The following is a 14,194-nucleotide window of genomic DNA, read 5'->3' as shown; positions in this document are numbered from 1 at the left end:
TTTAGTATTTTATTTAATGCTTTTATACATAATAAATACATCTTTGTAAGTTGGTTTCACTATATTAGCATTCCTTAATTATGCATATAAGAAAAATATAGATATGAACTTCAATAAAATGATTTACACACGAATTTCCAAATCATTAAAAACTCCATCAATACAAGAGTTCTTAATATAAAATCAGTAGGAATAGATGATATAAAAACTGTGGAACAGTATAGGAAAAGATACTTCAAATTATTATATGTAGAAATACTTTCATCCTTATTACTGTCACTAAAAAAGTGACCCGGTTAAATTTGAAAGCCTTTTTTTAAACAAAATTTTCTTTTATTAAAAAAGTAGAATCTAAAGTCCTTATATGTAGACAATTTGCAAATTAGTACTTTATACAATTGTTACAGTTGCAGCTGTGCTGCATACATGAGCATGACACTCAAAGTACTGTTTAACTGACAAAATCTATTTCATGCATATAGGTAATTTTTACTGTTTTGAAAAACATTCCAAAAGAATTTTTTGGACCTACGGAACTCTTGTTTGTTTTTGTCTATGCTCCTTTCTCTTTTTTTGGCTAAGATATTGTATTGAATAAAACCTTAAAAGAGAACGATTTTCTTACACTGAAGGAACCTCAAAGTGGGTGGGATCTTGGTCTCTAATTACCAATCCATGTTAATTATCCTTGGGTCAGGTATTCGTCATATTAATTATGTAGCATAGACTGGACTGTAGCTGTTAGCAGGTAAGGACAAAGCAATGTAAGATTGGGGGTGGGGATGGGATTGTTCAATGTGATATAGCTCATTGTTTCTCTGAGGCTTGGCATGATATTTTCATGATATTGGAAATACTGGAAATATATCTGCCAATGTTAGGCATACACGAAATATTGTTTTGCTTTTGTGTTTTTCTGAAAGTGTTTATGTGGTAATATATATATAAAACAAAATATGCCATTTTGACTCTTTCTAGGTGTACAATTCAGTGACATTAATTACATTCACACCGTTGTGCAACCATCACCACAGTTTGTTTCCAACTCTTTTTCTATCAGCCCAAATACAATGTGCTTTAGTTCTGAATATAATTTCTCCTTCATTTCAACAAATCTCAAGTGTTATAGTAGTATTTAATTACTGTCCAGGTGTGAAGCATTTGTTGCTGATGGTGGCTTTCCTTCCCAATGGACAATGCCTCGTCCAGTGCCTTATGGTGGTGGGCATAGCAGTACAATATCAAATATTGCCTTTGGCTGATATTGCCACAAAAATGACCTGGACAAGGATTCAGGACCATTGTAACCTCAAATTCTTTCTCCCTCCAATTAAGCTAGGAAAGATTAGAAATAACATTCACATCAACTAAGGAAATTTGGTTGATATGTACATCTTGGTTAAAAGTTGATTGGGAACAGTTGCTGTTTGATTTCACTGGAATTAAATATTGGAGGATTTTACCTCGAGCTTTCTGAGAATATAAAAGGCACAGCAGCTAGGCCTAGGATGCTTTGCAGTTGGCTCCTTGACATGGACAACCTAAATACTTTGGTTCTGTTCAAGTGCAGTGACAGTCTGGAAATAAGTTGAACAGTTTTCAGCCCTTCAAAGAGAAGCCCACTCAAGGTTGAACAGTTGTCTGGGAGAAAAATCATGTTATATTGAAAAAAGAATTAGAGGAAACTTGGATGGTTCTGGCTCCAGTAAATAATAGACTGGTTTGAGAACTGTACTTCCATGTATAATTTTGTGGTTAGTCACTTATGTCTATGATGGTAAATCATATACCTGCACAGGATTTCTGGCACCCCAGTAAATCTCAAACAAGTGCCCAAATGCTAGTTTATTATGGTTCCTCAAATAGCATGTATTTATTTGCCAAATCAATGATCCAATAGCTTCCTGATCCCACTTTTATTGCCTTTTTAGAATTTGAAACAAGTAGCTTGCCCACACATACATTTCTCAAATTTTGGTCTACTGCTGGTTCCTACAACAGCTTTAGCTTTTCCAAGTGACTCCAGGAGTGAGTTAAAAACCACCTCAGAGGCCGGGCGCGGTGGCTCAAGCCTGTAATCCCAGCACTTTGGGAGGCCGAGACGGGCGGATCACGAGGTCAGGAGATCGAGACCATCCTGGCTAACACAGTGAAACCCCGTCTCTACTAAAAATACAAAAAACTAGCCGGGCGAGATGGCGGGCGCCTGTAGTCCCAGCTACTTGGGAGGCTGAGGCAGGAGAATGGCGTGAACCCGGGAGGCGGAGCTTGCAGTGAGCTGAGATCCGGTCACTGCACTCCAGCCGGGCGACAGAGCGAGACTCCGCCTCAAAAAAAAAAAAAAAAAAAAAAAAAAAACCACCTCAGAGATGTCCTGGCAGGCATATTTGATTCTTTATCTCTAAAACATCACCTAACCTGGTAGATGCCAAACCTGGCTGTACATCAGAATCACCTTGAGAGCTTTAAAAAACTGAATATCTTTTCCTCACCCTCAGCCATTCTGATTTCATTGCAGTGGGGTTTAGCCTGGACATCTGGATTGTGATCTCAGTACCTGGTTTTACTTCCTAAGATTGTCAAAGAGAATCCAGAAATATATACATAAGTAAACCTTAAAGATGCTTAGAGTCTTGCAGTTTGGAGAGGCAGACATATAGAGAGATATGAAATGTCACATTGCATTCAGGACAGGCAGTGTGATGGAGCACGGAGAAGGAAATAACTAACAGCTGGAGAAGGCTTCGGCCTGAAAAGGCGAAATCAAGCTGCACATTAAAGGAGATAGCAGAAATGAGGTCCTCAAGTGAGAAGGGTCAGGAAGGGTACTCCATGAGCTATAGGAAAAAAATGAAGCATCTTTGTGGACTCTAGGGCAATTTCAAGAATGCTTCCTTCTTCTTACTCGATTTTGGATCTGGGTCTAGATAAAGGTACCAGTTTTGATGACATTATTACCATTGTGCCTTGTCAAATAAGTGATCCATACTGACATCCATGGAAGGAAAGGTAGCTAAAAATTTTTTTTCCAATAAAGTTCCCAATAAAACAGTATTATTTCTGAGTAAAAGGCCCAGATAACCTGTCAGTTTCCAGAGGCCAGCTGCAATGGCTGCTCATTTTCCCTCTCCAGATCTCCTAAAACAAACATAAACATTGGTTTTTTCCCCCTCAACTATAATGACCTTGGTCTATTAAAACTGTATCATGAATTACCACTCTGTATTTACATCTATGCCAAGTAATTAGGAAACAACTTTTGATCGCTATCAGTCTAGCTAAAACTGAAACCCAACTTCTTAGGGGAAGAAAACAAAACCAAAAAATCCTTAAAACCTATATTTAGAGTTCATTATCATCACTCCTTTAACTCCCCTGCAACATTTTGAAGCTTTTTGCCATTATTCTCTGCAGTGCATCATCATTTGTTATCTGGATGCCCTCCCAGTTCTAGTAGGAAAAGAGCCATTTCTAAGGGTAGCTATGCTTATATAATGTAGGTACAGGGTTAAGGGTGGGAATGACTGTGGTTTTTAACTTCACCTATGAGATATTTAAATGTTCATGGAAAGCAGCTTTTGGAGTAAACACATTATTTAAAATGTATTACAGAACCCTTTCAAGTACAGACATGTCTAGAAAGTTCTTAAATTTGTGTTTAGCAGTATACAGGTCTCATTTCATGCAACTTTACAGATCTATAGGCTAATTCTAAAATGGAGAATTACCTTGATTCAGACGTCATTGGAATGTCTGAAAGCCATTTAGCACCTCTAAGACTCCTCCTGGCTAGGTCTTGGATTCCCTTAGTTGTCTTTTAAAGGAGTTCTCTAGGGTAAGCACTGTCCAGTGGAACTTTCACAATGGGGAAGTTCTATAATCTACACTGTCCACTATTAGAGTATTAGTCACATGGGGCTATTGAGCACCTGAAATGTGAATGAGGAATTAAAATTTTATTTAAATTAATTCAAATTTAAATGATATAGCCACCTTCTTCAATGTTCCCTCTTCCTACAATCTCTCTAAAAAATTGTCAATGCAATTTATAGTGGAAATTGGTTGCAAGTGACATTGTGAGCTTTTGTTGCCATGTATTCATTTATAAAATAAATATTACAAGGACACTGTCCAAATTCCTAGTAATATAGCAGCGAGCAAGACACCCAGTCTCTGCTCTCATAGGGCTTACAGTCTAGTAACGGAGACATTTATTAAGCCAATAATTACCCAAATTTAATTACCCAAATTGTTAATTAATTAAGACTGTGATGACTGTTTCAAAGGAGAGATACAAGATTCTGTGAGGGTATATAATGGGGGCCAGAACTTCTTGCATAATTTACTCAGCGAGTTTAATCAGAGTTCTGATTATTAACTAGACAAGAAAAGCATGAGGCAGCTTCCTTTCCCCAAGTTCAAGGCTGGGTCAGGTTGGCTGCAGGAGGCACAGCTCTCAGAGTAGGGCAGCTAGCATGTGCCATGCCATGACCTCCAAAGAAGTGGGATCTGTTTAAGACGTAGGATCTTAATCTGATTAAGCTGTGTGCACACACATACTGCAAACTTCTGAACTTGAACAAGTAGATTTTTCCCAATCTATGCAGTTGTAATGATGTCAGTCACAGATAATATGTGAGAAGAAGGGTGCAATGTTTACAGGATATTGCATTTCTTCTCCAATATATATTTTGACAAAGTTGTTTGGGCTGCAGCTCCAGCTTTTTCCTCGCGGCTCTTTCAAATTGGTATTTGGTCCATTCAGGAAACGGTGCAGAAATCTGTCCTGACATCCCAGACAGACAAAATGAGACACATGACAGCAAAACATATGGCTCAGATATACATCCTTATATGGCCAACATAGACCATATTCCCAGAAATTCATATATGGAAAACACCACCTGCAGCTAAAGCCAAAAAACAAAGAGTTGACACGACAAAAAGAGCAATATGCTACATAAATTGTGCTGCTTTAAAAGTGTAGAGATAGCCAACTGTATTTGAATTTAAAAAGATGGAAAAAAAAAAGAAAAAAACCATGTCCTTAGAAAGTGTTATGGTGGTAAGCATTGCTTTGCTAACACAGCCACTGGCGGAGTTGCTATATCTTAAAAGCATTTGAATTCTAAATGCTTTCTCTGTTTATTACAAATGTATGTGCTATTCAGAACTCTGAATGTGTTTTAATGCATTCGGATATCTGCCTGCATATTTATCTTAATACATTGCCATCTGAAACATGCAGTAGTCCTTTCACTAAGTTTTTAAAAATTTTGTGTGTAGCCAGGATAATGCCTTCTCGTGTGATAGAAAATTGATGCACTCTATTTTAAATGTGCATCCACATGTTAAATAGTTCATGTATTTGAATTGCAATATTTTATGTTCTTGAGGTTTTCTATTTTGATGGCCAGATTTATAACGTTTATTTTAACTTTTTTCAATACTTTCTTGCATCATAATTGCTTAATATAAGATCCCTGTGTTGATGTTTTTTCCTCCCACTGTGATAGTTTATGTTCACATATGCCTAGGAAGGTGGTATTTTCTTAATTATTGCTATGATTTGAATACTTGTCCTCTCCAAAACTCATGTTGAAATTTAATCCCCAATGTGGCAATATTGAGAGGTGGGGCCTTTAAGAGGTGTTTGGATCATGTGGGCTTTGCTCTTGTGAATGGATTAATCCATTCGTGGATTAATGGGTTAATGGATTAATGGGTTATCATGGGAGTGGGACTGGTGGCTTTGTAAGAAAAGGAAGAGAGCCCTGAGCTAGCATACTCAGGCCCCTTGCCATGTAATACCCAGTGCCACCACGGGACTCTGCAGAGAACTCCCACGAGGAAGAAAGCCCTCACCAGATGAGGCCCCTCCACCTGGAATTTCTCAGCCTCCACAGTGTAAGAAATAAATTCATTTCCTTTATAAATTGCCCAATTTCAGGTATTCTGTTATAAGGAACAGAAAACAGACTAAGACAAATTTCTTTCTTTTTTTGTTCTTTATTTTTATCTGGCTTTACACTGACCAATACTCAGTGGCTTATAATGAAATATTCTAAAGGGTAGTTAATATATAGTAATTAATTTCATCAGTGATGTATACCACTAGTACATAAACTTCTATGTGCCATTTTACTTATGTCATTTCTTATAATATAGTTGGGGAATAAAAAATGTGCTTGAGGGAAAGTTTATTGTGCTATATTGTTATTCATTATAATATAATCATTATTAGATGCCTTTATGCTCCTTTGTTCTTTTTATCATTTTCCAAGGCCATGTCAGACCTTATTACATACTTCTGTGTTTTGTGTTTATGAATAGATTTGTGACTCCTAGATAAAAGGTGCTATTCAAATTTAAGGATTGCTGTGTTAATTCCCATATTATATTAGCATTGACCAGGTCATCAGGAGGGTAAGGCAAACAGATGGCATTTTGTCTTATTTGTTTCTGTAAAATGATGTAATAAGCATATTTACAACATTTTGTTTCAGTCTATCTTAATATTGATATTTCCAGTGATCTTTGTTTAGTGGTGTTTTCTCTTAAATTTTATTTTGCCCAACAGCTTTCTCATTTCTTATACTTCAGCTAACACATCTTCCTTCAGATTTCCCCACATTTTAACTTTTAAAAATTTACTATCATTTGGGCTTTTTACTAAAAATTTGCCCTAAATTTATTTTCCTATTTTTGATGCTGTGTTTTCAGTTTATCACGTTCATTCTTTTGCCCAAGGCTTGGGTTTGTGTGCCAAGATTCATGGTTGCCTTCCCAGATTTTGACTAACCTTTCTGGTTTGTGGGTGAAACTTGGGTGCTATTAGAGTGATATATTTTCATTGTGTTTCTCCTAAACTTACTCTCCCCCAGGAGGTCATCATTTCCTACACTTTTCTGCTTTACCTTTTGGCTTTTCTTTAGATTTGTAATGTAAACAGTGTGCCTTAAGTGTATTGGTGGCTTTACAGAGCTTAATTTGCATGTTTCCCTCTTATCTCAGTACTTGTGCTAACTTGTTGCTTTTTTAGGTGTAACAAAATGTTTATCTAATTTTTCTCTTTTCCCTACCAGCATATTCTGAAAAATAATTCTTAATTTTGTTGTTGAATGATTAACTGCCTTCAGGGTGCTAAAGTGGTAGAACTAAAACCTAAGCGATAAATGATGCATTTCTATTTTGGGTTAGATTGTAACATTATTTTTACATGAACTATATTTAATAGATTGTCTAAATAAGAGGATCGTACTTATGTGGTAATGACCATTTATCTAACTGGGTAACCTACCCTAGATTACAGCAGAAGTGTTTATTGCTACAACAGATGTATTTACCAACCCAAACTTTCCTTTTTTGCCCAGGATAAATTATTTGAAGAATGATAGCATATTTTCCTTTATAATAACAAGTCAGGCCTCTTTCAAGTGACCCAAATTTTGTTTAACTCGGCCACGTATTTCTTCTTCCAAAGTATTCTATGGCTCAGAAGTGAGAGCGATTTGAACCAACGTCTGACTAGTACAGAAAGCTCTTCCTCAGTTCTTTCTAATGTTGGCTCTTCGTAGTTTAAGGACCACCCTCCTTAGAGGATAAACACTCGGAGCGTTTCCAGGCTCCTGGCCTTTATTGCTCTACAAATGTTTCTGTACCCTCCGCGCTTCTCCGGAGAGATCTGCCTTCCGTCTGTACCCCTCCAGCCACTTCCTAATGTCTCCCTACCTCAGTCCTCAGCGCCTGTCACCTGCGTACCCGCGCCCTTCTCCCGCGGGGCCGGTGCGTCCCCCTGTCCCCCCACCCCGCCTGTCCCTCTGCGACGCTCCAGGCGTACTCCTTTTTGTGGCTTTTGTGGCGTGTGGGTGGCTGGTTAGTTTTCTCCCCTGGCCCTCGCCCCCTCCTCCCCGTCATTTTCCTTCCCCCCGCCCCCCGTGCCCGTCCTGCCCCTCCTCCCTCCTCGCTCTCACTCACACACCTGCCCCTGCCGCCCGCGCGTCGCGCGCTCCCCTCCCCGCTCCAGCGGACGCTGCCAGGGAAGCCCCCTCTCCTCCTCCCCTCTGCGCCCTCCCTGGCGCGTCTGGCGGCGGCCGGCGCTAGCCCTCGCGCAGCGCCCTGTTATTCTGGGTATTGTGTGTAATAAATGTCGGGCCGCCTCACTCTAATCAAGCTCATTACAAATTCTTGCGCGCCCAGGGCCGGAAATCGTGCGCTCCCCCCCTTCCCTCACTCATTCACTAGTTACTTGTCTTTCGGCTTTTTAACTCGCCGCCCCCGCCCCCTCCCCCAGTCCCGGCCCTCCAGCCCGGGTTTTAATCCCCATCCCTTTTCCGCCCGCTCCGTGCACCCTGCCCCCCCACGCCGCCTTCCTCCTCGGCTCCGCACCCCCTTCCTCCTCTCCTCCCCCCTCCTCCTCCTCCGCCGCCGCCGCCACTTTCTCGCTCGCTCCCGTTCCCCGGACGCGGCGGATGAGCCGGCCCCGCTGGGGAAGGCTCCGGGCGGCGGCGGGCGGCCGGGAGGAGGCTGCGTGCTCGGGGCTGGGGCTGCGAGCGGGGTGATTTTGTATTAAAATGAGGAGGAGGAAGAAGAGGCACCCACAGCGGCAGCGGCGGCGGCGGCGGCAGCAGCAGCAGGAGCAGCGGCGGAGAGGGCTGCAGCCCGGGCGGACGCGCGGAGCCGAGCGGGGCACGGCGGCGGCGGCGACAGCAGCCGGGATGAGTCAACTAATAATTTAATGGGGGCAGAGACGGCAGCGAGGGGGAGAGCGAGCGAGGGAGAGAGCGAGAGAAGCAGCCCCGTCCGGGGACTCGCGCTCACACTCACGCACACACACACAAACACACACACACCTCTCCCTGTGCCACCCAGCAACACCCGGCCTCGTCACAACAACAACAGCCGCGGCCGCCCTCTAGCCTGCCTGGGGGCCCAGCCGAAAGCCAGGGCGACTCCAGAGGACGCTGCCCGCCCCCCTCTTTCATTTCAGGAAACTCCTGATCAGTTTTGTTGGGGTTTCTGGGTTTCTTTCCCCCCCAAGTCCTAGTGCCATTGTGGTGCTCGTTGTTTACCTCGGACTCTGGACGAGTGAGAGCTTGGCGACTTTTTGGGGGGAGGGGGCAGGGAGTTTGTCGCTGCCTAGGCGGTGGAGGTGGCTGGGGGTACCTTCTGATCTTCCTCCTCCTCCCCCTCCCCCCGAACCTCTTTCCTCACTTGCTGGGATCCCAGACGCTCACAGCCCCGCGTCAATGGGCAGGGAGAGGGTCCTTGGGGCTGTTGTCAGCGAGGGCAGAATCAAAAGTGGCATTTTAGTGCCTTTCCGGGGCTTTTCTCGCGACCCTCTGCCCCCCACCCTCGCTGTCCCCCGCTAGATGCCCTCGTTGGGGGTGCGAGGCTGTGGGGAAAAGTTTAAGGTTTGTTAATATTAGTCGCGATTGTTGGGGAGGGGGGTGGGGGTGATTGGAAGGGAGGCAAGGTGGCCTTCCCAGTGCGCGTTCTTCGGGTTTGTTGGAGAATAATATTGCAAGTGACAGCCAGAAGTAGACTTTCAGTCCTCACACCGAAGAACCCGAGCGAGCAGGAGGGAGTGAGAGACGCGAAGGGCCTTTTTTTCCTTTTTGGAGACATTGTCCGCAGTGATTTTTTTTGTTTTTTTTTTTTTTAAGAGAATCCTCAGTCACCACCTCGTTTCCCCAGCACCATCACAGTGTACAGCTCATAACGGGTTTTGCTTTGTTTTTACGATTTCCCCCCCCAACGAATCACTTGTCAGATCAATTTTATCTTCTTCCTCCTCCCTGCTTCCCACTCTCCCCTCCTCCCCATCGCAAACCCTGTTCTGTGAGGTTAGACATTTTACAAACGCATATATGTTGGTTTTCGAATTGTGATTTTTTTAAAAACCCCTTTCTCATGGCCACTCTTCTAGACGTTTATATCTGCCCTTCCCCCGCTTAGGGGGGCGGGGGTAGGGGAAAGGAAAAATAATACAATTTCAGGGGAAGTCGCCTTCAGGTCTGCTGCTTTTTTTTTTTTTTTTTTAATTAAAAAAAAAAAGGACATAGAAAACATCAGTCTTGAACTTCTCTTCAAGAACCCGGTCTGCAAAGGAAATCTCCTTTGTTTTTGTTATTTATATGCTGTCAAGTTTTGAAGTGGTGAGTTTCAGGTCGGTTTTGCAAATTTCACTCAGTAAAACTGCAGTGTTTCTGTTTCTAGATAGTACTTTGCTTCTTTGTCTCTTTAAAAGGTCACAGTGAAAGCTTGGCCTGGATCGTGCCGGCCATATGGAATGGATAAGGGCACAATCTTAAAATGTTATTATGGGGTTGTGTGGGGACGAAGGAGGTGATCCAGCTAGAAACTCATTGAAAAGGATCTCACTTTGCAAAAAAATCGATTCTTAAAAAACTAGAATTTCGTGCTTTTCTTTCTTTTTAAAGGAAATAATTGTTACTGAGTTCACTGTTTTATTAAGTAATTATCATATATGGTCTTAGTTTATGGGCAGATAAATGGCATTTTCAGAAAGTAGTTTGCTTTTTGTGTGGCAACCAGACATTACACTAAAATGGGTTGTAACATGTGTAACTCAAAAGAAACTCTTCAGCCTGGCATCTGTTGAGACCATAGTTAGTTCCTGCTGCTGTCATCCAGGCAGGCCTGTTGGAGATTGCTCTTTTCAATTCCAAACTGTGGTTTGGTGAACTTTAGCCCGGGCATAGAGTTTAAATGAGTAAATTGGGTGTTTTATGCGCATTTAATTTTGGTTTGTAATGTGAAGCTTTTTACACCATGACTTAGTGTTTAATAGATGCTTATAGGTGGGTATTCAAAGGACAGTTTTTCATGACCTATATGATACTTTGATTGTCAATACATTAACTAAATTATAATATATCACTTTCATTTGCTGTACAGTTTATAGTGTTGTTAAGCTTCATGATTACTTAATATGTTTTATAGCATTAACTTTGATGCTGTTGTCTACACCCCCTCCCTTTTTTTCCTATTTAATTGCCCCAAGGGCTAAACATTTTTCTTTTCAAATCATATGTTTTAAAATTCATCTTCTGCTCTAGGATGAGGCAACCAATTTCAGAAAAAGCAGCTCTGTATTATCCACATGAAACATTATAAAGAGTGTTTTGAATAAGTTAATAATCATTGCTTTCTAATTTTGGCTTTAGACTGCAGTTTAATATAATGGAAAAGAGTAATCTTGATAAAAAGTGGTTTAAAAAGGCACATTTATTGTTAATGAACCTCATAACCAAAAACAGATGGGACCTCGATCAACGGTAAACCTTTAGTTCTCAGTGTGCCACTCTGGAGTACAAAGATAAATAGCCGTTAATTTTTCTCAAACTTTATAGTTCTTCAATTGGCATTCTTAAGGTTGCTTTTAAACTTCCAGATTAACCTTGCTGCCCCCCTTTTCTTGATTATATGGTAAGAAGTAGGCTATGGTTAAACAGAAGAAAAAAATGTTTGCAGAAAAGCCATGCTAACACAAACTGGCTTTCAACAAATCCAGATTTAAATAGCTTCAGTGTAACAATTTACAACAAAAACAAGCCATGTCAAATTACTAGACAGCTAGGAAAAATGGTAATTATTCTCTCTGGTTTTCCTAAATATGATGCCTTAGTTTCATAAGCTCAATATTTCAAATACCATCAAAGTTAATAAAATAATTCTACTTACCTATTCTTATCAATTCTAATTAAAACTGTGCTTTAAAAATGACTTTGATATTATCTAATCACTTTACTATAAATGATGTGAAAACTGATGTCTAATATATAACTGAAAATAATTATCTGTTAATTTTTTTGAAGTTAATTACAATGTTAACGCCATTGCATGCTGAGGTTATTTCTGAATACTGGATATTTTGTTTTACCAGTATCATCAAGGTTTTGTGTGTGTGTGTGTGTGTGTTTTTTAATTGAGCTTGGCACTTCAACCTAATGTGCATATCACAAAGTGTATTCTAAATTTTTAAAAAATATTTATTGTTAACAGCCCTCTATTACTAATGGACACCTAAATACTACAAAACGCATGAGTTTTAATGCATCAGTACATTGGATATTTGAAAACCCTTCACTTCTTCCTGTTTCCTTAGGGGTAAACTGATCCAATCACATGTTTGACCCAAAACTTGACTAGATCTGTCACATAACTCTTGAAACTGTGATAGTAGAAAACTTTTTCTGTGCATTAACTTATAAAAGCCAATGGGGAGTTTAAAAAGCAGTTAGATGTTTGTTACCTTCTTTTGAGATGGTTTATGATTTTTCTCATAAGAATTTATATCATATACATATAAAACATTTTATATGTATATTACATGTACATACACATATAAACATACACATTAGATTTCTAATATTTTGAACTGTGATCATCTTTTCATCGTTTATTAAAGTGTTTCTGCTGTATTTTGTAATGAATTTCTAAATGTTAAACGTTGGGACTACATAAATACAATTTGCTGTTTTCTTTTTAGCTATACTTGTGATAATTCTTGTTCTAAAAGTAAGCCCATTTCTCCCCACTTAGTTTTTTTTTTTTATAGGCCAATTGCCTTTTTATTCGTGTGTATTGGTACAGTTTCCACAGATCATTTTGTTAATTTAAATAAGAATGTAAGGCTATTATCTAGAAATATAGTAACATCTGTATCATATCTAGGTAGGCCATTTTACCAATACATTATATTTGTGGAGAGAGATCTAGAGCTAAAACATTTACATAGGATACATGTATACACGTAGGTCCCCACCCAATTATAACATGTCTTCTTTTTAAATTCTGGCAGGTGATCTTTAGACAGTGACTGAGTATGGATCATTTGAACGAGGCAACTCAGGGGAAAGAACATTCAGAAATGTCTAACAATGTGAGTGATCCGAAGGGTCCACCAGCCAAGATTGCCCGCCTGGAGCAGAACGGGAGCCCACTAGGAAGAGGAAGGCTTGGGAGTACAGGTGCAAAAATGCAGGGAGTGCCTTTAAAACACTCGGGCCATCTGATGAAAACCAACCTTAGGAAAGGTAAATACTTTCAAGCCAAATCCTGGAAAGCTGAAAGCCCTATTGTCTACACAAGGCCACACTGGGGGAAGTGGGGGGGGGGGGGGGAGTGGCAGAACATGTTTTGTATACCCTGCCCCTTTATTCTCTTTATGATCTTAAATTAGTTACATTCTGGGTCCTTAGTATCAATCATGTTGGAAAGTATAGGCTCCATGCTTGGGTGGAACGTTTTACTATAGACTGGAATCATTGAACATTTTGGATAATAAGGACTGAGTTAAATATAATGGTTTTAGTTTACGCAAGGGTCCATTCAAAAGGTGTTACAGTAGAGGATCGTAGGCGGCTGTTGCTTTAAACTAACCTGATTAAGAATAAAACACTTAGGTGGTTTGAGAGCTACTCTAGCTTCTTCCTAAGATTTTTAGTTGTAAGGCAGTTTCAGAGATCTTGCAAATCTTATGTAGACGTTTGATAATGTTATTTTTTGTGGCTTATTTTCTTAAGAGCAAATTCATTAGCAGTAAAAGTTCTGATGATCCTGGTTTTTAATTTTTGTTTTAATTGGGTATTTTTGATGAAGAAAGAGCAGATTTAGGAAAGTTTATAAGGGGAAGATGTGTAACTGTGTGACTCTTTTCTACCGATATTAAATTGATGCAGTTCAACAACTTTGACTGTGTTTAACAGTGTTGTTCCTGTAAAGCAGTGCCTACCCTAGGTGTAATGCATGTGCCTCATAAGGAGCTTCATTTTGTGTCTGAATAACGTGTAGGAATCAGATTTTCCTTACATTTGCTAAGCAGTAGATAAAAATGCTATATTTTAGCAACCAAGAATATTAAGTAGATAAAGTTAGAAGGCAGAGGAATTTCATTGTGTTTGATGCATAACATTTATCATACAATCATTTATTTTTTCCTTGGTTTGGCGAAAACAAAGAATATATTGATCCTGAAATGAACAGACACAGCAGTCCGTATTGTTAGATCTTTATCTATTAAAAATGGAAAAACAGCACTTCAGCAAATTCTTTGGCCTCTACTCATGATTACCCTATTTATTGATTGTTTGCCAAGAATGTATGCATCTTAAGAAAGCCAGGGTAAGAGCATTAAAAATATAATTTATTACGGCTTTTCAAACAGAGT

The 14,194-nt window shown here is 40.0% G+C and overlaps 1 protein-coding gene across 6 annotated transcripts in view; it reads left to right on the top strand.

Moving 5' to 3' along the window:
* The window catches only part of SATB1 (SATB homeobox 1), a 98,006-nt gene that overhangs the window by 11,832 nt on the left and 71,980 nt on the right, over positions 1–14,194 (top strand). For 4 of the 6 annotated variants that reach the window (XM_033212771.1, XM_033212769.1, XM_033212767.1 and 1 more), the window contains exon 2: positions 12,827–13,061. In XM_033212771.1, coding sequence (XP_033068662.1) covers positions 12,851–13,061 — 211 coding nt within the window. In that variant the 5' untranslated portion in view covers positions 12,827–12,850. Of the gene's footprint in view, positions 1–8,437; positions 10,158–12,826; positions 13,062–14,194 lie in introns of those variants that run through there. The other 2 variants (XM_033212770.1, XM_033212766.1) reach the window with 2 other exon arrangements.

The sequence above is a fragment of the Trachypithecus francoisi genome, unplaced genomic scaffold (assembly GCF_009764315.1).
Source record: "Trachypithecus francoisi isolate TF-2019V2 unplaced genomic scaffold, Tfra_2.0 Lachesis_group0, whole genome shotgun sequence".
NCBI lineage: Eukaryota > Metazoa > Chordata > Mammalia > Primates > Cercopithecidae > Trachypithecus > Trachypithecus francoisi.
The sequence above is the reverse complement of the archived record's forward strand: the minus strand, read 5'-3'. Positions and strand labels throughout refer to the sequence as shown.